General features: G+C 43.1%; 3 protein-coding genes across 4 annotated transcripts in view; 1 reads left to right on the top strand and 2 right to left on the bottom strand.

Moving 5' to 3' along the window:
- The window catches only part of cbx1a (chromobox homolog 1a (HP1 beta homolog Drosophila)), a 25,220-nt gene extending 8,037 nt beyond the window's left edge, over positions 1–17,183 (top strand). Inside the window, exons 3-6 of the mRNA XM_029159813.3 lie at positions 13,352–13,598; positions 13,773–13,944; positions 14,868–14,962; positions 15,166–17,183. Of these exons, the coding sequence (XP_029015646.1) occupies positions 13,352–13,598; positions 13,773–13,944; positions 14,868–14,962; positions 15,166–15,319 (668 nt within the window). The 3' untranslated portion in view covers positions 15,320–17,183. The remainder of the gene's footprint in view (positions 1–13,351; positions 13,599–13,772; positions 13,945–14,867; positions 14,963–15,165) is intronic.
- An 86-nt stretch (positions 17,184–17,269) lies between these two features.
- On the bottom strand, positions 17,270–23,824 carry nfe2l1a (nfe2 like bZIP transcription factor 1a). Of its 2 annotated transcripts, none has more exons than XM_029159261.3 (7): positions 23,700–23,824; positions 22,522–22,938; positions 22,232–22,405; positions 20,340–20,480; positions 20,113–20,260; positions 19,309–19,896; positions 17,270–19,226 (listed from the first exon to the last, which is right to left on the bottom strand). In XM_029159261.3, the coding sequence occupies exons 2-7, from the start codon at positions 22,798–22,800 to the stop codon at positions 18,319–18,321; spliced, it is 2,238 nt and encodes a 745-aa protein (XP_029015094.1). In that variant the 5' UTR covers positions 22,801–22,938; positions 23,700–23,824; the 3' UTR covers positions 17,270–18,318. The 2 variants fall into 2 exon arrangements, with proteins under 2 accessions (XP_029015094.1, XP_029015093.1); XM_029159260.3 differs by having other exon boundaries at positions 20,340–20,483.
- A 782-nt stretch (positions 23,825–24,606) lies between these two features.
- Positions 24,607–26,779, bottom strand: praf2 (PRA1 domain family, member 2). The gene is made up of 3 exons (XM_029159264.3): positions 26,555–26,779; positions 25,680–25,897; positions 24,607–25,429 (listed from the first exon to the last, which is right to left on the bottom strand). Exons 1-3 carry the CDS (start codon positions 26,731–26,733, stop codon positions 25,290–25,292), a joined length of 537 nt encoding a protein of 178 aa, XP_029015097.1. The 5' UTR covers positions 26,734–26,779; the 3' UTR covers positions 24,607–25,289.
- Positions 26,780–27,180: the final 401 nt, after the last annotated feature.

Genomic DNA, 27,180 nt, shown 5'->3' on the forward strand with positions numbered 1-27,180 from the left:
GAAACACTGTACAACAAGTTGTTTAGTCCAGATAGTCTCAATTTGTATTTAGCCACTGTCTCTGTTGGAGAGGAAAGTCCAGAGGTCAAAGGTTTTAGATCTCACACACACAGATTTTGACCTCTGACCTGCTGACTTCTCATCTGTCTCACTTTCTCTGACTGAGCCTTTCTTCCTCTCTTCCTTCCTCCAGTGTGTTTGTGTCAGGTCATTTATTCACCATCATTTAATTGTTTTATAATTTTGGAATTTGTTATTCTTTGTCTTCAAACATTTAAAATGTGAGAAGTCACAGTGTGACCAATAATTAAACATAATAACTAAACCAGAACTGTTCATGAGGTTGGTGGACATCCTGTTATGTCACTGCAGCACTAACTGTTAATACACTAGTGCTAGTATTTAGCTAGTACTAGTACAGTTCTAGTTAGCTCTGAAAGTCATGTTAAACCTTCTCTGGTCGGATTAGTCGTGTTCAACAGTTTAGCCACAGCAGTGGAAGCTTCATTCACTGTCTGAGTTTCTGAACTGCCGCCATGTTACCCCGTCTGGACACACACACACACACACACACATACACACACACACACACACACACGCCGTGTATCCTGGTCATTCAGTGAACATCAGAGACACACACAGACCCTGCCATACGGTCAGTTGGTGACCGCAGTGACCAGTGCAGGGGTCAGTCTGGGGTTGCTGCATCACCATGACAACGGAGGCAAGAGTCACTCAGTGGTCAAAGCTCTGTTCGGGTCAGTGACTGGTCAATTTTGAAGACGAGGTTGAGGCCTCAAGATCCAACACGTTCACGTTTAACATCTGTAAACATAGTTCTGATATGTGATATATATGTGATACACTTTTCATTTTGCAAAAGTGTAATTATTATGTGTGTGATTATTATTTCAGTGAATATGGTGGTTGGTTAGTAGTAGATTAGACGTAAGGGTTAGACTTTAGCTGTGACATGTAAGGTTCAGGGGAAAACTGTCCTCACAAAAATAGAAGTATACGTGCGTGTGTAGTTTTCTTTTCAATATTTTATTGTATTGATTAATATTTTATTTTTGAAATTTATGTTAATGTTACAAACACTTTTTTTGTGTTTGATAAATTTTATTTACAGTTTAAATTGTGGCAGTGAATTGGAAGGAAGTGACTATTTCCCACATTGAGTCGCATTTATGTTTGCAATTATTTCTTATGCTGTTAAAATGCAAATTAATAACACGTTAACAGGGATCTCATAAACAAATGAAACATGCTTATTTCTTAACATTATTATCAGTCTTGAGAACTGATTTCAATATTCGTTCCAATCTTGAAAAACTATAAATTATTTTAATTCTTTAAATAAAGTTTGCATGTTGTAGGCAACACATTTTATTTATTTTACCTTTACTTAAAAAAAAAACTCAACACAAAAACAATTTTTATTAAGCTGTGTGAACCTTGAATTAATTCAAATTAAAAAAAAGAGTTTTGTTTATTAGAGAGTGATTGTTCTGTTTAGTTTTTAGATCATGATCTATAATACACTGTACAACGAGCAACAGCCATTCATTATATTCTGTACATTATAACACCTTCATATTTGAATATAAAAATCTTATGTCAAACTATTACATTAAATAAATTAATAACATATTATTTTTTATATTGTAGCTTATTTATATCTTTGATAAAATCTAATATCAAATATTTCTGTTTTTTATGTTATATCTGGTCAATCTGGTCAAGAGATTAATTATTATATTATTAAGCAAGATAATATTTATTATATGGAGTTTTTATCTGTACTTTGCAAACACATGTACATGTGTGTATATAAATACATATATACTGTACTGTACATGTATATTTGCATATATCCAAATATATACATTTCTGCAGTTGACTTCATCACATCACCCTGAAACACTTTGTTTTTGCTTCTTCTTGCTAAATTAAATGTGCTAACGCTGTGTAATGGGATGAAAGGGTATAAAATGTTCTTTTTCTATTCTACATCATTATCTGCGTTCCAGTCATTTTAACAGGAAGCAAATAACACCATCCCAAGCAGGAGGTGAATTGGCTGATTCACCAGTGGCCGTGACTCGCTTCGTCCAGCAGGCGGCTCCGTCCTCACAGACAACGACCTGGCCTTTAACTCTACACCTCTGCCCAGGCACTGTGACCTGGCCTTCATCTCTGACCTTTGACCCCAGCCAGGTTCAGCCAGGGGTCGGCTGTGATACGCAGGTTCAGAGAAGGGTCACGACTGCTGAGCGTCCCACAGTGATTCAGCTGCTTTACACGGCGTTGATGAGACAACTTCAAATGAAACACACGTAACATATGAGGAGTTTTTGTTTCTTTATCAACATTTACAAAGGAAAATTAGAATTTAATTTGAATACATTAAATTAAAGTTTATAAAAAGCACCATTACATTTCCTGCACTAAAACAAACACCAATTATTATTGTAGGTTAACACATTATTTTACTCTGTAAACAGAAATTGTTATTTGTGTTTATAGCTTTTGCTACTATTGTTAAAGCAGGAATACAATTTAAAAGATTGTTGTCTGGATGTATTTTACTCTATAAGCTCAACCCTCCAATGAGGTGAATTACATTTGGTTGATAATGAAGTCAAATAAAACAAAGCTCTAAAATCATCAGCTTCCATGATGTCTGTTAGATATTAGTTATTGGTTGTCTTTTTAGTCTTTGTGGTTTAAAGGTCTCAGTTTGTAATGTGTGTTTTTCATCAACCACATTTTTAATTACAATGTTAAAATTAGGTGTATTAATAATTTGTAAAGACATTTTTGTTTATTGCGGTGGATTTTCTGCTGCTTCTGTGGTTTGAACCAAAGCAGAGTCCAACTGTTCTGCCTCCAGTGTTGCTTAGTGTTAGCACCAATTCATTTATTGCTTTATGAATGAAAAAACCTTTTAAACTGGGATTTGTTCAGCCTTTTATATAGTATTTTCTGACTTCATATGACAGTAGAGCATGAACCCTTTGAACTCACTTCCTGTCCATCGGGGTCAGAGGAGGTTCAGTGCGAGGGCAAACAGAGGTCACCTTCCTCTACAACCTTTCCTCGCTTTCTAAAAATGTGCTGACTAACTCGCTTCTATTGTCCCATTTGCTATTTGCTTCAGCAGAGGTTTTAGGGTTCAAATCCAGGTCAGAGAATAGAGGAAGACGTCTGAAAACTAGATGTCTTCTTCTTCTTCCTCTTTCTCCTCTTTCTCTTCTTTCTCTTCTTTTTCTTCTTCTTCTTTCTTCTTCTTCTTCTTCTTCTTCTTCTTCTTCTTTTATTGCGTAGCCAACTATAGATGGATTGTCGTGATATGTTGTTCAAACATTTATGGTGCCCAGTGGGTAACTCACAGAGATCCTAGTGGGCCTCTGACTGCAGCCGGTACCACCAGCAGGTCAAAGTGTTAATATTTGTTATTTATGACCAAATAGAAATCGACAACGTCTTTTATTCTAGAACACAATAAATGTTGACTTGACATTTCTGAACTAAGACGTGACTGGTTTGGTCAAAATCACATTAGATGACTTGACTGAGAGAATAGCGTCTAAAGCCCAGAGGTGGATGTGAAGAGAGCATGGCAGCTGCCCTCACTCCCCACCGTCATGTACCAACCAACTAAACGACAAACACAAACGAATCCAGGTCAAATCCACATTAGAATCCTACAAAAGATTCACAACCCCCTCAGACGTAATATGAAGATTTAAGTACAGCACCTTATTAATAACTGTATGGAATTATCCACCAGCCATCAGTTGGATAATTAAATCATTAAATGTGTTAGTTAAAGGACAAACTGCTCTGAGATCAGCTCAGACAGTTGTTTTATGACACTGAGCCACAGTTATGGGCACAGATGTTAACATTTATAAATGTATGAAGACACCTTCACATTGTTATGGGAGAAGGAGGCACACACACACACACACACACACACACACACACACACAGCAGAACATCTCATATCTTATTATAGCAAACATTTCTTTACTTCGTTTGGATGTTTCGGGGCTGTGGCCTCTGTAGCATATATCAGACACGAGAGTAAGATGGAGGAGGAGAGCAGAAATGGAGCGGGTTCAGCAGCAGGGCAATGGCTCCCCTCCTCTACTCCATCACGCACGCACACACGCCCTGGGGCTCGCTGCACAGCGTGAGCAGCTACACAAAGAGCAGCTTCTGCACAGAGAGCGTGAAGGGACGAATGCTAATGGAAGCAAAACATCACAGCTTCACCCAAACACGTCATATCACATTTGCCTGAAGCCCTGGAATCCAGCTCCTTCTACACTTTATCCACTTTGTCCAAGTAGCAGCCTTATAGGACGTTTATTACAGCGCAGGCACAGCAGGAGGTCTCGCTGACATGGAGCCCTGTTTAGCACATGTCTGAGAAGCACTTGTAGGACCTCGACCCACTGGATCATTTCCTCTATGGTCTTTTACTTATCTTTTTGTATGTTATTCACACAAAACACTGCCCCATCTGCTGCCAGAAAAGGCTCAGGTCCGTCAGACTAACATGAAAGGCAGAAAACGGAGACTCTGCAGATCAGAGGCAGACGTTCAGGCTTGTGTAACACGAACACCAATAAACACACCGAGCCTCTGCCCACGGCTAAACACCTGACTCGCGTTGTCATAGCAACGCGATCCAGATTGACACGGCTCCTGGCTCCCTCGCTCCCGTCCTCTGCTCGGTGTCGTCATTACGCTGAGAACCGGCAAGAAGGAGCGACGATCAATAACTACCTGCGTGTGTCTCTCTTCCCTTATCTCCGTCCGTCCACTGTCAGGTCAACGTGGGGCCGCCAGGAAAAATGAGGCGCCTCTCGGCTCCCTTCTCATCTCCCTCCGTGTTTTCTTTTTGATCTTCTTCATACATTCCTTCCTTTATTCTGCTGTAGCAAAAGCAATATTTTATTTATTTACATAGGGATCGATTTTCGAGAGCCAGAGGTAGATGAAAAGGATGAAACATTTGATGTACTCGAGCTTTTTAGTGGAATTTATCCACAGGTAATAGAGGTCAGCTGGAGCTGGGCTGTCGGTCATGGTGGCGTCTTTAACGTCTGTGGTTGAGTTGTTTGGGGAGTTAGTGGAGGTTCTTCGCCTCCATCTCATACTGAGCAGTAACTGATCAGGCCCTGGAAAATCTTATTTTTTCTGCTGCAGCCAGTTTTCAGAACCAATGCATATGTTCACAAGCTCATTCATTGACTGCAACACATCACTCTGAGCACATGGAGAGCACATGGAGAGCGCAACATCAGCAACAGGAGTAGTTCCAGGAGATAAATCAGTCATTTACAGTATTACAGAATACAATATTTGCCCTTTGTTGTGTTTGTTCATTCTTTGTGGGTTTGGTTCAGTTCCACCTTTTGTCTTTATGAGTCAGGGGAACTTGTCTCTAACGGATGCAGCGTTGGGACAGAACTGTCTCAGTCCTGTCTTGTCTTCATCAGCAGGGGGCGTCCATGAGAAGCCTACAGTTCAGGGGATGGTTTGCACCTCTTCCCAGGAGCCACTTTTCGTTTCCTTTGTTATTGTTGTGTTGTTGCTCATGTTGCACCACCGTTACTTAACACGTGATGTTCTCCTGTCCTTGTGTTTGGATCAGCAGTAATGATGTCTTATACATTTACATATTTTTGGGACTGAGTAGATATAAAATCAGTCATTTCTCTGCTGCTTTGCTGAGGAGCAGGTTTGATGGACACACATTGTGTCTCAGTTACGCCCTGTAGATGTGTACAGCTGCAGGATCAAGGTTCAAGTTGTTCCACTGAGTGGGTTTAAAAATAGTGAGTCACTTCACATAGTCCACATCATTACACAGGTCGATGTCCTATCATCTTTGTGCTGTGGTGGGCTGATGGTGCATGCGATATTTAAATGATCGTACGGATCTTTAATATTGATCACACACACACTACTGTAAGTGTGTAAGTGATGCTGGGAGCCGTTAGGCATCCGTCCTATATGTTGTAAAGAGCTCTGGGATCAGTGCTGTATGAATAAACGTTGTGAAATTGAATTTATGTCAATTAATTACAAGCGTTGGTCATACGTTTGCGTTATCGGCACACGTCGTAAAGTAAGGACATAAGGCTTTAACATGGCTTTATTTGTTGTTACTAATGCACAGATTTCTTAGAAATCTGAAAATAGAGCTGCTGTGTCCCAGTGTCTGCAGGAGTCGTCTCTGATGGTGGAGGGTCATGATTTTTGGTCATTCTGGTCACTAAAGCAATGACAGGTGGTTCATGCTCCATGTGGACTTCTGTTCTGCTGACTGAGTTAAAGTAGTTAAGCTAATTACTAATGCTTGGAAGCACCTGAAGAACATTGCAATTTTAAATTACCGTTTCGTAGAGAAACCTAACCTGCTACCATTCAACACCTGAAACACATTAGAACCTCCGTTTATTTACGCTGCAGCTAAACACCTCCAACTGCTGCTTCTGCACCAGAGCATCAGTAAAACATCAAACCGCTGCCTTGGGTGTTGAGTTCAGCAGCACTGCGCCCTCTGCTGCTCAAACATGGCATCACGCGATCTACTCTTGATTTATAGTTGATTTGTTTTTTCGTGGTTAGATAAGGCAAAGAAAAGTGATCATCAATGTAATTCTTTATACGTTTTTTGTAGTTAATATAGTTTTACAAGTACGTTGCATCAAAAATGTATGTGAGCACCAAAACGTAACAAAATAAAATGTTTAATTATTTCAAATTCGCTGCGATTTTATAACCAATATTTTACATGTTGTTATTAATAGTTTTGCTCATTTGTGATTTTATATTTATTTCTTTTTTATTATCTAATCTATGATTTGTATAAACAAGTATGTTTTTGATGTTTTGTTGTATTGTTTATTGTTCCTTTATTTAAGTTTAAGTTAGTTAAGTAATGAAGTTATTGGAGTGTAGCTCTGTACAACACATGTTTCTAATGTATATCTATATATATATATATATATATAATATATATATAGTATAGATATATATATATATATATATATATATATATCTATATATAATATCTATATATATATATATATATGATATATATATATATATATATATATTAGTGTATAGTGTGTGTGTGTGTGTGTGTGTGTGTGTGTGTGTGTGTGTGTGTGTGTGTGTGTGTGTATTTAAATTGTATTTAACAAAACAATAATATATATTATCCACACAACAAATTAATGTTTAACACATTTATATATTATATTATATTATATTATATTATATTATATTATATTATATTATATTATATTATATTATATTATATTATATTATATTATATTATATTATATTATATTATATTATATTCGGTTTGATTTTAATAAGCTGTAAAATATAGATGTAAACTAATGTTGATTTTCTCGAACATAAAATAAAATAAAAGAACACTTTATTAATCATATTGCCATAAACAAAGTTTTCGTTTTTAAATAAAAATTAAATGTTTTACCAATTTCAGGCAGATTTTTATGTCGTTACTGAAGAAACGAAATTCCCTTATATTGGTCGAATTTGTTGTTTATTACATATGTTCTGCTGTTTTGTAACTCAGACAAAACAATGCGTCAACTCATGTCTGTTCTGGAAAATAAATCTATCTGATATCCTCCGCACTCAGAGACACATCATCATTTTCAGAGTAATACTGTGTTTGAAATCAAACAGAAGTGGTGCATTTCCACACACGGTGTTATATTACAGTGTTAACGCTGCTTTTATTGCTCCTGTTCCCTACTGATCGTGTTACATAACACCAGGCCGTAATATCCGATGCTTCCTGCAGAGATTTAGTGTTCACCATTGTCGCTGACTTTATTAGTTCAGAGCTGAGCTTCCCACACGTTCATTCTGCAGCCAGCGTGTTCTACTGACTAACACGGCTGTTTACGGGCATTACAAGTTATATTACCATAGTAACACTGTAATTAATGACAATAGTAGTAAAATACCGTAATGCTGGCGGCAACAGTGACGGAATGTAGCACTAATCAGTTTACATTTAGGTAAGTAACACTGTGATGTTACAGGAATGAGACGAACCCCCAAGTGCCACCTGGTGGTTCTGAGCAGCACTACAGCCATGAGGCACCAAGCCTACCTACAACAAACTAAAACTAAATAATTGTTTTATAACTAAACACCTGCACAATATAATATAAATCTGAAAATTAACACTGCAATATTCTGCCACCATTTTTTTCTCAGTTTACAAATTGAAGCTTTCAGAAAGGCGACAATTCCAAATGCTTTTTAATTAGGCCACAGTGGCATGCATTCAAACTGCAGTCCATTATATTATGTATGTAATATGGGAATATGTAAGTTATAACTATATTAATAATAATAATGTGATAATAATATTAATGTAAAAGAAAATCCACCACTCTCCCCTTCTTTTACTCCAACAAGCTCGGCTCCTCCACCAGAGGCCTGGGAGCTTGAGGGTCTACACAATATCTTAGCTTGTTTAGCTTAGCATCTTAGCTGTTCTTAGGTCTGCACTCTTCTGGACAGAGATCTCAGATGTTGTTCCTGGGATCTGCTGGAGCCTCTCTCCCAGTTTGGGAGTTACAGCCCCCAGTGTTCCCAGTGTTCCCATCACCACGGGTACCACTTGTGGCCTCACCGTCCACATCTTCTCATCTCTTCTTTCAGCCCTTGGTTCGTCTCAACCTTCTCGTGCTCCTTCTTACTGATGTTGCTGTCACCTGTGATTGCTACATTTATCACTACAGCCCTCTTCTCTTGTTTGTCCACCACTATGTTGGGTTGGTTGGCCGCTACCTTTTTTCAGTCTGTATCTGGAAGTCTCTGTCATTCTCAACCACCATTTGGACTTTGTGGCTTCCAACCTGTACTCAGCACAGATGTTCCTGGTCACTATGCCTCCCACTTGGTGATGGTGGTTCCATGTGTGCCCTGCCTGCTAGCATCTTGTATTCCGCTGTTATGTGCTGGGTTGTTTCAGGGATGTCTCTGCATCTGAGGTCCAGCCTGGAGTGGTAGATCCCAGCTTCTATTGATTTTGTACTCAGAGCTTGAATGTTTAATGTTTATATATATGTCAAATCTTATAATTGTTAAATATCTGTATAGTTAGCTTTCAGACAGTTTTTGTCAGATTCTGTTTAAAATCCTAATGTATTGGCTTGGATTAGTCTGTACAGGTGCACCTAATAAAGTGGACAGTAACTGTATAAGAAACGACAGTTTTATTATGGTGTGGATTGTGGTGTGTTTTGAACCTGTTATAAGTCAACAGCAGAGGGCAGTGTTACATAAAGAAAGACAGGGAACGTCAGCGAGTTCAATCTACTGAATAACAAATTAGATGAAACACATTATGTCAAATTGAAAATGAGCAACAATTACTAAAATTACTGCAAAATATACAGGACCTCCACAAATGCTGACAGAGGAGAACAAACACATCCTCTTTCCTTATTTGTAAGGTTTATATAAATAACATCTAAACTTTTAAAGGAGAGGTTTATTGTTTCAGAAAATCAGTTGTGACCATACACACATTATTTAAAGATAAAATAAGAAAAGATAGGAGACACCTTTATTCGTCCCACAATGGGGAAATTTCAATGTTGCAGCAGCGGCACAAAACAAGAGCAGAGCCAAAATTATTTACAATTTAAGTAAAATTAAAAATGTATCCTATATATACACACATGCACTCTAAGGTGATGGGTAATTCCACCATGGGTTGATCGGATATTGCAAGGTAAAGGTTTGCCCAAACATTTGTATGGTGACCACACGTAGCATCCAAAGAACATTGTTCTGTAATAATGAAAGTCCATAAAATCATCACTTCTGAGATTTAAGGAGGGTATGGAATAATATAGCACCTACCAGCACTTATTGTGTCACATGTGTAAGGAGGAGACCCTGTTAAGAATAACTGCAGAGTGTTTTACGGACCCAGATAAAGCAGGAGGCTGGGAGTGCAGCGTCTTAGCAAACAGTGACCTGGAGTGACCTGACCTAGGGAAAGTGAGGGTCTAACGGGGAGCAATGTGTGCTCATTTGTATTGAGATTATGACTGGGTAAAAGATATGACAATAATGATGGAAATTATTTTGAGGATTACTGCTTGTAACTGAGTTTATTTTCCACCTTTTGGGGAATTTAATATTTTTTTGGAATCTGGATTTAGTTAAGTTTTCCTGCTTCTGGAATTTATCATTTCTAGAATTTACATATTTTGACTTTTATCATTTTAACAAAGGATAATTGACACCTTTGAGATTTATAAAAATCAGTCTGATTTAAGCTAGATACAAAGTTTAATGGCTTTAGTGTTGGACACTACAACGTTTCCTCATTTTTAACGACCCGCTCTTAATCTTTGTTGAATAAAATTTGACTTTCATTGATGACCTTTCACATAAATTTTCTGCACTGTTGGAATAAGATTTACCAAGAACATGATGCCGATATATTTACACACACAAATTTAAAAATTACAACGTTAAATCTCCTCCCTGAACCGCCGCCTTACCGTGGTGGAGGAGTTTGTGTGCCCGAATGACCCCGGGAGCTATGTTGTCGGGGGCTAAATGCCCCTGGTAGGGTCTCCCAAGGCAAACAGGTCCTGGGCGACGGGCCAGACTAAGAGCGGTTCACAACCCCCCTATGAAAGACAAACCACCAAGGCCAGAGACGTCGCCCGGTATGGCGCAGCCGGGGCCCCACCCTGGAGCCAGGCCCGGGGTTGGGGCTCGCATGCGAGCGCCTGGTCCCATGGGGCCCGGCCGGGCACAGCTCGAAAGAGCGACGTGGGGCCGTCCTCAAGTGGACCCACCATCCGTGGGAGGAACCGTAGGGGGCCGGTGCAGAGTGGATTGGGCGGCAGTCGAAGGCGGGAGCCTGGGCGCCCCAATCCCTGGATAACCAATCTGGTTATTGGGACATGGAATGTCACGTCACTGGGGGGGAAAGGAGCCTGAGCTTGTGGAGGAGGTCGAGCGGTACCGGCTAGAAATAGTCGGGCTCACCTCCACACACAGCCTGGGCTCTGGAACCCAACTCCTTGAGAGGGGCTGGACCCTTTTCTACTCTGGAGTTGCCTGCGGTGAGAGGCGGCGGGCTGGTGTGGGCTTGCTCATAGCTCCCCAGCTTAGTCGCCATGTGTTGGAGTTTTCCCCGGTGGACGAGAGGGTCGCTTCCCTGCGCCTTCGGGTGGGGGATAGGTCACTCACCGTCATTTGTGCTTACGGGCCGAATGGCAGTGTGGAGTACCCGGCCTTCTTGGGGTACCTGGAGGGAGTGTTGGAAAGCGCTCCAACTGGCCTCCCTGGGGAGGTGTTCCAGGCATGTCCCAGCGGTAGGAGGCCCCGAGGAAGACCTAGGACTCGCTGGAGAGGCTACGTCTCTCGGCTGGCCTGGGAACGTCTTGGGGTCCCACCGGAAGAGCTGGAGGAAGTGTCCGGGGAGAGGGAAGTCTGGAACTCTCTGCTTAGACTGCTGCCCCCGCGACCCGGCCCCGGATAAGCGGATGAAAATGGATGGATGGATGGACGTTAATTGTGTACATATATTCCAGTTACCTTTACAAAAGAAGCAAAGTGAAAGGCTTTCATTTACAATAAAATAAAGACTTCATTCATCATTTTTCATGTAAATATAACAGACAGCAGAGATATTCTGCTCTACTCTCATGTAATTACCCACACATTCAACACCACGATCCTGATCACTAAATAAAAGGATGAGAAAACCTATTACTACAGCACAAGCTGTGTGAGGGTAAGAATGACCAATGGAATAATGAATGGAAATGAAAATGTTTCAGTATTCCTGGGAAAATCTCTTATATTTCACCTTAGCAGAACACACAGGTTGATGAGTAACTCATTGTACTACGTTATTACTTCATGCTTCACTACTTTGTTGTGTTAGCAGACAATGAACAGTGCTGGTGTTCACCAGACACCGTGTTTTGAATTCTGCCATAGGTGTTTTTTGAGATTTTTTAAAGAATTATCAAAGACGTCATCTCCCACAATTCCTCGTTTGTGACGCAACTTCCGGTAGTGCTGTTGGCGGGCAGAACGGGATTGACGGCGGTTGTTAGCGACGCTGAGGCTATTATGTGGTTTAGCGTCAAACCAAACTGAGGGAAAGTGACCGGAGCTCGCCGCCGAGTCCGTGCGTGGGTTTGCGTTGCAGCCAGCGTGACTTTGCTTGGCCTCGTGCGCAGCAGAAGGTGAAATCACAGCGCGTCCACTAGGGCCTACCGTAAACCAAAACGCGCAGGAGCTTTTCGTGAAGGTAAGGCTCGTGTTAGCCGCACCAGCCATGTTGCTCCCCGGCTGCAGGGGTCAGGCCCCGGACGGGTCATTTGGTCCGGGTTTAACAGGACTGTCACACGATTTGACCGCATCGGGGGGAGCGAACTTTCTGCAGCAGTTTAGCGAATCACAGATGTCCCTCCGTGACCGAGTTTAGGTTTAGGACCCATGTTGGGTTAGAGTCCTGGAGTGGTGGATGTTGTGGGGGAAACGTGGCGAATGGGGAATCACGGAACATTTACGTAACAGACAATAAATCGGACTTTTGATTTCTCGTCACGGATGTAAAGTTTCTTGCATCGGCTCCTCTGGATCAGGTAACGGCTGAGCGAGCACGTTCCTCCACCGCGTGTCACTGTTGGTTTAAACTGGGGTCAGTTCGGCTCGTCCAACAGGCGACATCGTGTCATGCCGCGTTTTTCTCAGGTGAACGGCGCCGGAAGTGTCTTCACTCGGTTTGATTCGCCTTGTACACGTGAAGCATGAATGTCTAACGTTAAATCATGATCAAGTTCATGAATGGCAGCGGACAGTCCCACTTTTAACATGCATCGCCTTCTACTGTCTCTGGCCACATGAGAATTTGCACGTCATATTAATTTATTTCATATAGTTTTTTTGTAGTTTTATTGTTTACTAGTGTATTAATTTGTTACAGTTTTACCATTTTTTTAAGTTTTTATTACCTGTTGTTGGTTTTATATCGCAACAAAGTGATCAAAAAACAAAACAAGTGCAGAAGAGTATTTGTGAAAGTGGGAAACATGAAGTCTGTTGGTAAACTATAACAAGAGTAGAGGACATTAGCAGCCTGGAGACATCCCTCATGTGCTGTGCTTAATAATCTGACGCTTACTTGGGTTGTTGTCACGTAAAACAGCTGCCTGTTGTTGTGCTTGTAGCTTTAGCGCCAGGCACCAGCTGCACAGATGCGGAGGTCTAACCTGTCTCTGCATTTCACCAGAAGCGGTCCCACCAGACGTCAAGCTGGCAGCCGTAGCAGGAAAGAAGGGCAAGAAGCCGGAGGAGGAGGAGGAGCAGCAGCAACCGGCGGCTGCAGCGTCACCGGCGGCTGCGACGGCAACACCGGCTACGGCACCGGCAGCAGCAGCAGAAGAGGAGGAGGAGGAGTATGTGGTGGAGAAGGTTCTAGACCGACGACTGGTGAAGGGAAAAGTGGAGTATCTGCTGAAATGGAAGGGGTTTTCAGAGTGAGTACTATTATTTCTCCACCTTGGTAACATTTACAAACATGAGTAGAATTAAATATAATAGGTGCTTTTAGGCTTATGTTTTAAAATGTACAGTTTTTGTCAGTCAGCTACAGCACCGAGGGTAAACTTGCATGTTTCATTTGTGTCTTGTCTGCACCCAAATCTGTCCAGTGAGGATAACACTTGGGAGCCGGAGGAGAACCTGGACTGTCCTGACCTTATTGCAGACTACATACAGAAGCACAAAGACAAGGAGGAGAAAAAGAAGGAGGGCAAGAGGAAAACTGCCAGTGAGCCCTCAGGAGAGTCGGAAGAACGTGGGAGCAAACGGAAGAAAGAGGAAGTAAGCAAATAAGAGACTAAAGAATGCATCCAACAGTCAGCCAGACAGCACCAACAAACAAGAAGTACATGCATGGGGAATGTGTTAGACAAATAAATATAAGTCATATGTCACCATCACTGCAAACATCACATCAGCTTTCTTACATGAATTACAGACCAAACAAAACTAGTGGTTTCCCTGTCTGAGTTCAGTCATTAACATGATAGTTCATGAGGCCAGATTCAACACAAAACAGTCCTTTAATGCTTAAAGCGTGCTTCGGTTGGAAAACGGTGCTAAAATTATTGTTTGTCCAAACACAGTTAAATAACAGTTCCCATTTCATCCTGCTTCATAAATCCTCAGTATGTTAATTTGTTTAAACTGCTTTTGCATAGCTAATAGTTAAATACAGAAGATTTTAAAAGGATTGAGAAAATTTTACCTTATTTAGATTAATATAGTCTTTTATACAATATTAGTAAATAAAAATGAATGAGCCTAGATTTTTTTTTTTTTCTTTTTTCTGCAGTTCCTTGAAGTAATGAGAACTGACCCAGTTTCCAAATAGTGGCTGTTAAAAAAGTATAATAATAATTGTCTCTGCTATTAACTTACAAGTGTTTCTTGGCATAATACGGGTTTGTAGTAGCACAGTAGTTTGTGCATTTTATTAGATTTTTAGGAAAAGGTTCAAACTAATTCCTGGAAGTCTTTAACATGAAGGAGGAACATTTCCTCCCCACAAAAAAACAGAAGTAAAAATAATAAAATATAAATAAAATATCTAATGTGCTGCAGCAGGTACAGGTGGGGGATAAACGGTCTCCTCTGCGGCTGATTATAAACATTAACCAGCAAATGTGTTCCCGTAAATACTGAATCAGAACTTGAGTAACATTTACCAGTTGAGCATTCAATCATGTACTTCTTGTCTCCAGGGTGAGAAGGCCAGAGGTTTCGGCAGAGGTTTGCAACCAGAGAGAATTATTGGAGCAACAGACTCAAGTGGAGAGCTAATGTTCCTCATGAAATGGTGAGGAATACAATTACCATAAATACCTACGTTCTGACTGACACTTTAAAGTATCCAGGTTCCAGTGGTTCTGTCTTTTCCATAAAATAAACCAAAGCTCACCCACCCTTAAGCTTAACATATTCATTGTTCCAGTAGAGTAGAAGTGGAATTTGTTTGTTCATTTTATTGTAAGAGCATGTTTCTTAAATTCACTCTAACAGGAAGAACTCTGATGAAGCTGATCTCGTCCCGGCCAAGGAGGCCAACGTCAAGTGCCCACAGGTGGTTATCTCTTTCTATGAGGAGCGTCTGACCTGGCACTCCTACCCCACGGAGGAGGAGGAGAAGAAGGAGGAGGAGAAAAAAGACGAGTAGAGGAGCAGACAGAGGTGTGAAGAGAAGGGAAGTGTGGAGGTAGGGCAGGAAATCAACCACATGCTGGTGAACTGTTGTCCAGGTTACATCTAACAGCTTTGGTGGGAGAACATCAGTTTGCTTGGATGCCAGTGTAGCTGACAGAGGGGAACAAGGTTTGTTTTCCTGCCCTTGAAGGAGATGCTGCACTTTCCTTTCCCCAAAAGATGCTCCCACCTGTGTCTCCGCTGAGAATGTCTTTGTATTTAGTTCCTTTTTGTTTTTAATAGTATGTTGACACTCAGTGCCTCTTATTTGCATTTATTTCTGTCATCAACAACATGTCATTCAATGTGAGCTGGTGCCTTTGTACTCCCAATATTCCTCCTTAGTTATCACAACGTGAATATTGATTTTATGACACTTAAATTACTTAGCGTTTGTCTCCTGCATGTTGGTTACATGAGCCAGAACTAGTGGTAGCTGAGTGTCTCTCCTCCCAGTCACTGGCCATCATTTAAAGACACTGACATGTGGCTTCATAGGGAGGATACCCCCCCCTTTGTCAGGATGCACAGGAGGGAACACCTTTTAAAGGGAAAGAGCTGATGGAGTCATGACACAGTGGTTGGAAAGTGTTTATCTCTTTCATAATAGTTTTTTTTTCTCTGTGCCACCGTGGTTCTTATTAAACACACAGGTTTAATACAAATGCTACATCAACAGAGGTGAGAATGTGTTATTGTACATGACTAATCGCGGCATCGCCTTTCAGATGTCCTACCATCTAGTATGGCAACCCTCAAATGAGAAATGTCATCAGAATGGGCTTCATTCCAGATCTTGTTTAATGTTTGACGTTAAACTGTCTGCTCAGATTTAAGCTTTCAGAATCCAGCATGTAGCTTAAGTTCGGTGCTATTTCCCATTTTGCTGACACCGAGGTATAAAATATCTTTTCAAACACAGTGTTTTCAGTAGTTTTCACTACTTCACTGACCTCCTTCGTTAATCTGGGTGCCCAGACGGCGTACACGCAAATGAGCATCTGGCTAGTTAGTCACAGCTGCACAGGAATCTCTGTAATTTACTGTTACACTTGTCCAGGCATTAGCAGAGTTGTGTTGACGTAGTGACACCTGCAAATGAAGCCTTTTCCCGGCGATAATCAGAGGACCAGCTCCAAGCTCTCAACAGTCTTGTCTGTATACAAGGAGCAGAATTAACCCCACTGTGTTTTTAAATGTATCTTAACCTTGGTTGTTTTTACCACTGACACTTGCAGAGGTTTTATAGGCTGTATTGTTTTTAGTATGCACTGACCGGGTCACACTCAAGACACAATGATGGACTACATTGTACGTAGTTTTCCTTTCTTGCAAACGGCACTCTTTTACAATATTTGCAACAAATATAAAAGCAGAAAGCTGTAAGAATCGGCACAATAATAACTGAATATACGTGTGCAGCCTGATGCTCAGTTATGGTGTTGAACGTACCTCGGCAGTGCTAATGTGTAAACTGTGTTCAAGCTAGAATAGTAGCTTCCTCTGTTAGCAGACCTGGGTTAGCTGGTAAAGTCCCTGCTTGCTGAATCAGTTCCACCAATTGTAGAGGAACCAGTTCACATAGTTCCACTACAATTTTAGTATTATGACTTAACGGTTCTGCTCACTGACTGACTTTCTGTTGAACTTCTGGGATTGAATCAGCTGCACCGGGGTTTGCTCTTTAGAATTTTATCTTGTGTCTGCTTCTTTCTTGAATTGCTTTAGCTTGTGTCGTCCTGTTGCATGTTAATATTGGTTTTCCTTGAAATGTCAGTCACATTTAAACTACTACTACTTCTACTTTGAACAATAAAGTCTTTTGTTTTTGTAAAGTGTACTTTTGTCATTTAGTTTCCATTTGATGCGGTAGATTCTGACATCCAGGATTGTTGCTCATCACAAAGATGAAAAGGACTGTAACTGAATCCAAAGAAAATTTTTATTAGTTTTCTTTTCAAATATTACAGAAGATGAGAGCCCAAATTCTTGAATGCCAGCAAGCACATGGTTCCTCAAAGGAAGAGAAATGCTGATAAAAGCTTGTTAAAATATATATTTTAAAAAAGCTGCTTCTGGCACAGACGCACACAAACTAGAAGCATGGCTGCATCTAAACCCGTTTTAGAAACTAAATCACTACATTTAATGAACATTGTTTCTATTCTTTAAATTCCTGATTTCTTCCATCTGAACCTCTGCACGTCTGACTCACCTGTAAACCTCTGCAATACACACTACTGACAAAAGTGTCAGTCATCTGCCCTCACTCGCATATATGGGACATCCTATTCCTAATCCATAGGGTTCAATATGACGGAAACGCTGTAGGCAAGTCTTTACTTAAACCCACAAACTTTCAGATTGGCTTGCTTCCTTTTCCTATTTAATGCTACTACATGAACACGAATCCAACAGCCACGCCGAACCCCTGCTGTGCAGAACCAATTACAGTTTTCAAAATCAGTGTGGTGTGACTGGCAGCAGGATCCAGACAAGGCAGCTGATACAACAGGGAGCAGGAGATAGCAGAGGCAACACGCTGTGTTTAAAAGGCAGGTCTTCACCGACACACCCAGGACCGACAACCTGCCCAAAGTCCAGTCTGCCGCACAATGGCCACGATGTTTATCAGGTAAAACAGCTGCAAGTAGCAGTGAGGTTGGACCCGCAGAGACATCTGACGTCAGCTGCCAGTGAGGCATGAAAATAGAGTCATCAAGTCGTTTCCCAGTTTAAAAAAAAAAAAAAAAAGGCTTCATTTAACCAGAGTTCCAAGAACAAAGACTTCAGTTGTGTCGTCCGTGTTATTCTGGTCCTGTCCTGCAGCTGTGCATCCTCCTAAACCATCTCTCCCAGGGATGATTCTGTGGCTGAGGATTATCTCCAACACACTTCTTTATCTGTTCCTTCGACCGTCACTGCGCCGCTTAGTGTTTTAAATGAGCAAAGCCTCTCGTCAGGACGAGCGTCTCACTCCTTCTCCTGCTTCTTGCCAGTTTTCCTTCTCCTGTACAGCGGCGCCTGCCGTCGGTTTGTGGCCACGCTGACGCCGCCGCCGCCGGGCCCGAAGTGAAGCAGGTGCTCATCTCTTAACCTGGAAGACACTTCCTGGTACAAGGCGCCCAGTTGACGCTTCACCTCCTGCAGTTTCTTCAGCGCCTCTCGTTTCTCGCGCAGGAGCCACGAACGGCGGCGGGTCAGGGCGGACACTTCGTCCTCCAGTCCCAGCAGGACGTCCAGCTTCCTCTTCCTGCAGTTCTGGGCGGCGATCTTGTTCTTGCCGCGGCGTCGTATGTCTTTGATGAGGGCAACCTGCTCCTCGCTGAGCTGCCGATTCGTCAGCAGGTCGTTGAACTCCTCCACCGGCAGGTTCACGATCAGCTCGCTGGAGAAAGGGATCTTCAGCGTCTGCGCGCGCCGTTCATCGCGGCCCCACGCGCTCGCCTTGGTGAGCCGTCTGTAGGAGGAGGGGTTGGGTCTGATGTGCTGACTCTGCATTTTGCCCAGCGGAGGAGGGGAGGCCTGCGACCAAGGCTGGTTGTACGTGTGATCGTGGTCAATACGAAAGCCCTCGAAGAACGTGTGATCCTCGTACTTCACTTTCTTCACAGTGTCAGTTTTCCATCCTCCCACCGCCCCCAGTGCCTCCTCCTCCTCCTCCTCTTCCTCCTGTTTAATGCTCACTGCCACTTCCATGTCGGAATCAGCGAACGCTTCCTCAGCATCGTCGTCACTGTCTTTGGATGAGAGACTTTCCACAGGTGACAGGGAGGATGAGGACGAGGAATAAGAGGAGGCCTCAGAGTCGCACGGAGAAGCTGGGCTGTGGCTGAAATCCAAAGAGAGACCAGAGTCGGTTTCTGCCTCGTCTTCGCCCTCTGAGAAGGAAAGAGAGAGAAGACAAGTAAGATTCAAAAGGTCATTAAACAGATACTACTCCAGGTCCTCCGTTATCGGTACCTCGCTGAACTCCTGCTTGACTTTGATCTTCTCTGCCTGCGTCTCCAGAAACGCAATGTTTATCAGTTTTTGGTTCTGTTTGGACCATATCACAGTCCAAGCAGTTCTCAGGACTAAAGGCGTCATCCAGAGCTAAGTCCAACAATCGAACATCGTCCAACATGGCGATATCGTCCAACAGGCCACTCAGTGGACTCTGCAGATCGTCCTCACCCTCAATGTCCGCTTCCTTGTCATCTGCAGTGGTTCTGGAAGGAGAACCCAAGCAGTCCTGGGTCACGTTCCCCTCCTGAGAGTTGGCAGAACTAGAAGGTGTTGAGTCCCATGAATGAGCGTTGGCATCTAAGTGTGAAGGGCAGTCTTCCATGTTGTCGGCCAGGTCGGGAACCAGCAGGTTCATGTTGAAGGCGTCCGAGTCGTCCGCGTGTCCCGTTTCTTCTGCCAATAGGTCCATGTGATGCGGAGGACTGTGACAGGTGAAGACGCTGGAGTCGTGGAAGGCTGCGCTCTGGTCATCCAGCTGTGCACTGGGGGTCAGCGGGAGCAGAACGTGCTCGGGTTCTGATTGCCTTCCAGAACCCAACAACCCTAGAGACAGGAAGAGGGGGAATCAATTATAGGTATATAATTATAGTTGAATATATATGTTGTGTTGTTTTTTTGAGCCTGGTTCTGCTCCACTGTCTATTTATTGTGTTTCCCTCTCTAGAACTACCTTAGTTTTTATACTTTTCAAGTTGCTGTCATCAGATTCAGGTGTGAGTTGTTGTGTGTTCTGGTTGTTCTTAGAACCCAGTCGTGTACCATTTAAAGCACCGTGCTGCAGGGGAGCCTCCGTCTCGAGGTCGGTGCAGTGGTGGAGCAGAGCTTCAGACCCAACATCTACAGGGGTCCAGCGTGCACGTGAACATGGAGTGTGGTCGGGCGACGTCCACATGTCAAAGTCTTTATCCTGGAGTGAGAGAACAGATGATTCTCAGGCTCTTCACGTAGTGTATCACAGTGGTTCCGTTGCTGAACGTAAACCTCACCTCAGGCTGCATGATGGAGAAGACGTCCTGCCAGTGGATCTCCAGGTCCGAGGGGTCGTCACTGGGGAGTGTGGGCCACAGCTCAGGGTCCCTGCCCGTCTGAGGTTCCAGTTCTGCCCTTGTAGCGCCAGCATCGCTTAGCTGCTGCATAAAAAGGCAGCAGGAGGAGTTCAACGGTTAGATTCAGTACAGACACCGAACATTGTGTTACTGACTGGATTGGACCGCGTGTTCCGGTATACGTGACTTCACGGGAAACCAGCTGGGTTCTCCCGGTTAACATGTCTCTGCACGGCAGAGGCTGATGCAGTAAACAGCGGGCATTGCATAACGGAGGGAGGGAGAGAGTGTGTCCGGACATGATGGGCAGTGATCCGGTTTCAAAACAAGCCAGTAAGTCACAAGGCCACGAGAGGCTCCGTGTTGTCGTCTGTCAGAGTCCGACATCCAGGAACTACAGTTCACTGGATCAAGTCTTGGACTGAAAGTTATTTTGAAGGTTTCTAGAGAGAGCAGCCACTTAATGAATGCATAAAAGGTGGAGTCGCTGTCACAACCTGCCTGTTGGGGTTTAGCTTATATACAAGGACATGAGAGAGATAAAGACGAGCTGAACGTTTAAGTTCTGGCCCGGAATCAGTCCTCGGGACGATGTTGTGTAGGATGTTGTTGACACAAACACTGGAACCTGATCCACTGCTGCACATGACTGTTACACAGTGTGTGTCTGCATGTGCGGACCCAGACTGTGTCTATTTATATATGGCTCAGTCTGCTTGTTGCTAAGTCTTACTACTCATTCATGTTGGAGCTGAAGCCTGTGATGGGATAAAGTGAACAGCTATGTCATATTTAGCCACACACTCCTGGGTCTTTAGGGATCCATACTTCATTAGTCTCAGTATTATCTCATGTCTGTGGATCTGTGGGTCCAAGCCTGACCGGCCTGTATGAGGCTTCCACAACCACAAGACTGGAGCCACGCCTCCTTATTGCTGGCCTGAGGCTGGTCTTTGTTGCCACAGTGGAGGTCTGACCCCACATCAGGAGTGGGGACATAAAGCCTAGCGTTGGCCTACAGGCTCACAGAGCATCAGTGGGTGGAGTCGACAGTGGACATGTTCAGATCCAGCACCAGTTAATGCTGCGATTGGATCACGCTGCCTTGCTTATGCACATCTGGACCCATGTCCAGTTGTTCTCTCCACAGATGTTGAACGGAGGCAGCGTCTCGCTGTGGGGTGTTTGTTTAGCAGGTGTAGCCTCTCTGCACATTTCAACTCTCCAGACTGTGTTGCTTCATGCTGCTGCTGAGCTCATGCGGCACCGTGAGCTTTACTTTACTTTCCAGTGACTCAACTATGACTCATAATGTCACATTATGCTCAAGGGTTGCGATGCTGGTGAACCCGTGACTCCGAAAATGGACGGATGGTAACAAATCCCAAAATGATTAAACCTTGTGTGATTCCATACACGACTTAATGAAAGTGTCGGGTAACATCTGTGTAATCACAAAACAGCCGATAAAAAGTAGAAGTGCTTCAGCTTTTGGACTTTAGTCTTTCTAGAAGCATCCAGTAGCTCAATACATTCTGTGATAAGTCGTCCATGTGAGTCTGTGGACTTCTCTTTACACCTCTGGAACCATTCTAAGAATGAGGATTATTATTATTTGAGGCGTTTTATTTGGTTGTTAATTTCTCAAATGTTCTGGTCAATGGGGTTTTAAATTAAACTGCTTGTTTTATTTGTTATCTTCTCAGTTGTAGTAGTCGGCTGCATTTAGGCGTGATCATCAAAATAATTCGAACGCTGTCTGACAATTTGTTTGTCTAGTTGGTTTGAACATTAACATCGCAGAGAAACGCCCCAGGGCTGGACCGCTGTACCTCCTCCTCCTGTCCAGCTCCGGCTCCGGTTCTGGGCTCCACAGCAGAACCATCGTGGTCTCTCTCCTCACCAGTAAGACCTCTCCCCAGTGGAGACAGCTGATCTGGATGTCCCAGGGGGAGGGGGTCTGGTTCCCTCTGGACCAGCCATGTCTCCAGCTCCGCACGAGGAACCTGTGGAGAAAAGAGTCACTCACATGCTCCAAAGTGCTTAACAACCTGTTTGCTAATCAATTTAGAAGCTAAAGACATGGCGTCATTAGCTAATTCAGCTAACTGCGCTTTCCTACCTGTAGTCTGTCTGCAGAGTGGACCCAGCCCAGCAGCCTCCGAGCCGTGAAGAACGTGTCCAGGTCCACACTCTTGGGGTGCAGGCGATGGCCGTCCTCTATATTGCGGAGGTTGTGGAACTGGGTCTGGGTCAGTGCTGAAGTCGGACCCAGGATCATGTCCTCCCAGGAGAGAGGGAGGTAGGGCCCGAGCCCCACGTCGACTATCACCCCACAGAGACTGAGCAGGATGGCAATCTGGATGAGCCCCTCGGTGAAATACTTCTTCAGGTGCAACATGGTGTGTCACAATATGAACAAAGAAGTCAGCAGGTGAGAGGATTTAGACACAGTGTCTTGTCTGGGGTCGGGAAACTCAAATCCACACAGCCAGGTGTGACTTCACGTAAATCCTGTGAAGACTCCAGTGGTTCCGTCCTGTGAGCGAGTATCACAGAAAAAAAAGAAATATTCAAGCTGCAGTTGTTGAAGCGCGCATGCACACACACGCACACGCACACTCTTCCTGCCTGGTTGCTGTCTGCAGCCTGGATGATGTAACTGTTCGTTTTTTATCTGTCTCCTCCCAGAACCAGAGAGCTGACTGTCTGTGTCAACACACTCACCAAAGGTACCTTGTACCTGCTCAGGTAGAGGATCGTATTGAACTGAAGCCTGGTTGAGCAGGGAGTGACACTCGTTTACCCAGGTCTAACAATGATGCCATAAACACTACATATAAATGCATTATTAGTGTTACAGGATGTGTGTGAAACGTGACTTGACCTTATTTCCTCTAAATAACAGAAGGAACAAACTGGTGAATTACTACTAATTGTACAACGTCCATCACAACCTACAACCGCGCAGTCATAATGAGTAGAGCTCGCGTTTTCAACCGTTTCCACGTTTCAAACACAAGTAGAACACAAAGACAGGAACGTCATAAAGTTCTTCTGAGCCATTATTCTGCCCTGTAGCAGTCGGAGGGAGCGGAGCCAGAGCAACAGGTTACACCACGGTGTCATCATTCGACACATTTATGATACAACGTTATACAATATACGTTAAATTATATAAAACTACAAAGGACGCAGCGAACAAACATGAAATTACTATTTAGTAACAAATAAACAGATTTTGGTCAGTCTTAACTCTTATATATACATATATTATAATGGTAGAGGCTCGTGTCTCACCAGAGGCGCCGCTTTCCGTGAGTCGCTCCAGATTTCGGGTGTTTTGTGGTTCGGACCGGAGGGTGGGACCGTTTTAAAGCGACACCGAGGTGACGTCAGTCCGCTCCTCCCAGCGTCTGACTCACAGCTGCCACAAACTGGAACCACGTGTTCAACGGGTGCAGTCCCGGCGCGGACAGGACACACGGAAATCACAGCTGATCGGTGTTTACGGGTTTTCACTCGGAACACGGGCTTTAAATATGACAATAAAGCGACAGTACAAAGATGCTGAGTTCAGGTTCCGGTAGGAAACCTGGACTTTCCGAGTACACGAAACACTAGGTGGCTTGTTATGAATATGCAATTAGATATCACAGGAGCTCGAATGACATTAACACAGTGCATATGTTCAAACTATATAAGTACACATACATGATCACGTGCCTGTTTGTTTACAGATCACAGGAAATAGTGAGGAAATGCAATGATTGGACATAATTTGTAACCTGGTTTCTTAAAGTTATTATTCTGAATAACAGTATAGTATGAATGGTAAAACAGAACCTCTGCAACTGGATTGTTTTTGTGCTTATTTATAATAATATACGTCATGTTTCAAAGTGAAGTTGAGCAGAAAAAGATCTGTCTGGTCCATCCTGGAACAGGTTCTCTCTATACGCAAAAACTGCAGCTCTCCGTTAAAGACTGACTGACTGGTCCTCTAGTGGAAAACACTGCAAGGACTCAATCAGATCCAGACATTCTGTAGAATCAAGCAAAGTGTAGTTATGAGCTGAAGGGGAGTTCCAATCCTATCGAGCTTCCCTGACAGTGTGATGATGGTCGGTCATAGACAGCCTTAAATAACAGACTGCCTCCTCTTGATTCTTGTCTCATTGACAGATATAATGCAAATATGTCAGGCTTTAAAGTTCAGCAAGTTTTTTATTCAGAAAAAAATTAAATAAGTGATAACAAGACACATGATGGTGAATCAAATATTAAAAAGTCTTTTACCATTTTGTAATGGACAGGAACAGTTCCTGCCCCCTGAGGTGCACATCCATACATATGTCAGACTAATAAGGCAAAGATAACACAGGATCAGTCAGACACAGAAGGAATTATAGTAGGTTTAGGGTTCATATTAAACAATATGATTAAAACTTAAGAATGGTCAGGAATGAGTGATGTGTGAAGCCTTCCAAGGAATAGAAATGAGTCTGGAAATGTCATCAGTTAGATTAAGTTTGCAAGGATCAACACGAAGCATGATGCCCACAACAGGCAGTTGGTTCATATTCACCACTGATCAAACAGCTTCAGTGTATTTAGTTCTGTCTGGATTTGTAGAAACACAGCTGACATAACATCTCTTCCTTCATATTCTATACTTTGGCACATGAGAACAATAAACAAGTGCATTTTCCATTTGTCTTCATACAACATTGTCCATTGTCAGCTCCAAAAGGCGTGGAGCCGACTGTAAACACTGGCATCTAAAGTAGAATGGAGGAGATGCTTAAAATGTCTTTATTTGATTCTGGATCCCTCAGACTGGAGGCACCACGGCCTACACTCATCTGGACCTCCTCCTCCTCCTAAGCCTTAGGATCCGGCCTCCTGTTCCTGTCCCAGGGCCTCCAAGAGGAGTCCCATGGGTGTCCTTTTCAAACCAATGCTCTCCAGTTTATTCTCCAGCTTGTTCTTCAGGCTGCGCAGTCTCACTGATGCATGGACCAGAATCACTGAGAAGGTGAGATACAGACAGATCCTCAATGCTAATGAGCAGGCTAATAAATTAAATGAATGGAGCCAACACTTGATGAAAACAGTTCAAACCACCAAAACTGTGAATAAAACACAAAAGATCCTGAATGTGTCTGTTCTAGCCACATTTAGATCTTTAATGTATATATTCACCAGGAGGTTCCTGAAGATAAGTTGTTCTTTAATTTTATGCCGGTGTAATTCTCTGTTTGTGTGCGTCCATCTTACTCAACACAGGAAAAGCGATTCCAAATAGGAACACAGCCACGCCTCCCAGGACTGATATGAAGAGGTAACTGGCCAGGAGAATGGCCAGCAGGCAAGCTGATGGGTGGTTTCTACGGAAACGACGGATAGGAGCTTGGTTCTCTGCAGCCCAGACGAAGCCCAGGAACAGTGATGTCACCACCACCGCCCCGACACACAACTGGAGGGGATGGAAATACCTGAGAAGTCAGCAACAGGACAAGTGAGGAGTACAAGATTAATAATAATACATTTATAGACAACTCTTCTGTTATTTAAGGTGAATGCAAAGAATTACAAGTACGTATTGTCACATTAGATTTTAAACAGTGATGTCTTTAAATGTGGGTCTGCAGGTGGACACATCGTCAGGTCTCGTCTCACATCACTATACTTGAATCAGCTCGGACTCTCCAGACTGAGACGTGTTCAGCTCCTTCACCAGACCCTTATCATGTATCTGACTCCAGTTTGAATGAGTCTAAGTTGTAATTCCCTGTTAGTGACAGCAAATATCTATTTAGATATTTATTTGACGTAACCTCGATCCCGAGAATAGTAATATGACAAAGCAGTTATGTCACATATGAAATAGCTGTCATTTTTTTCAAAAGACATCCTCATTTTTTCGTTTCTATGGTAACAGATAATCGAGGTCAGATGTCAGCATTGATGTAGTAGAGTGAAAGATGTTATGTCACAAAGAAGCGCCTACTGCGCTCCCGTCAGTTATGGAACCAGATGATGAAGCCTGACCATCGACCTTGCATCAGAGCAACACATCTAGGGTCACTTTTGTGTTTTTAGTTTCTCACTGTGGCACTTTGGAAGGAGCCACGTCAAACGATGAAACTCACCCCACAAGCAGCAGGAAGCCTAACGCGGACAAGAGATAGTTACTCTGGTAGTACAGCAGGTTGTTGATGATGCGGTTGTTCCAGCGGTCCAAGTCGCGCACGTCGGGCACAGCGAACCGGGCCGAATTAAGGAGAAAATCGTCCAGGCTGCGGAGGGGTGGCGGCTGCACGCCTGCCATTTTTCCTCAACCACAATAAACTTGGTTACCCAAGATGCAACGCGGAAAAAAGGGGCAGGGCGTAAACACGGAAGAGGTTGAGAGTTTCAGTCGTTCGTGTTCGTGCGCGTCCCCGAGCATACCGGAAGTCCTCGGTCCCACAATAATAAAAGGCTATGACTTAACTAGTAATAACTACACATCAGTTATTACGAGCTTAATATAACGTTATTTAGTAACAAGTAGTTTATCTTTAAGGTAAATTATGTTCCTTATCTTGGCTTCATCCAAATAACGACTAATGAAGGTCATGACATAAATATTATTAGCTTATAGCTTATAATGGGCTTGAGACTTTTAACAAAGCTTCAACAGAAAGCTTTCTGTTACACAAACTTTTACCATTAAGCAAGCTGCCTTGTTCATTTAACAGTTTCCACATTTTACTATTTTGGCCTCTTGCTTTTA

The sequence above is a fragment of the Betta splendens genome, chromosome 8, assembly GCF_900634795.4.
Source record: "Betta splendens chromosome 8, fBetSpl5.4, whole genome shotgun sequence".
Lineage (NCBI taxonomy): Eukaryota > Metazoa > Chordata > Actinopteri > Anabantiformes > Osphronemidae > Betta > Betta splendens.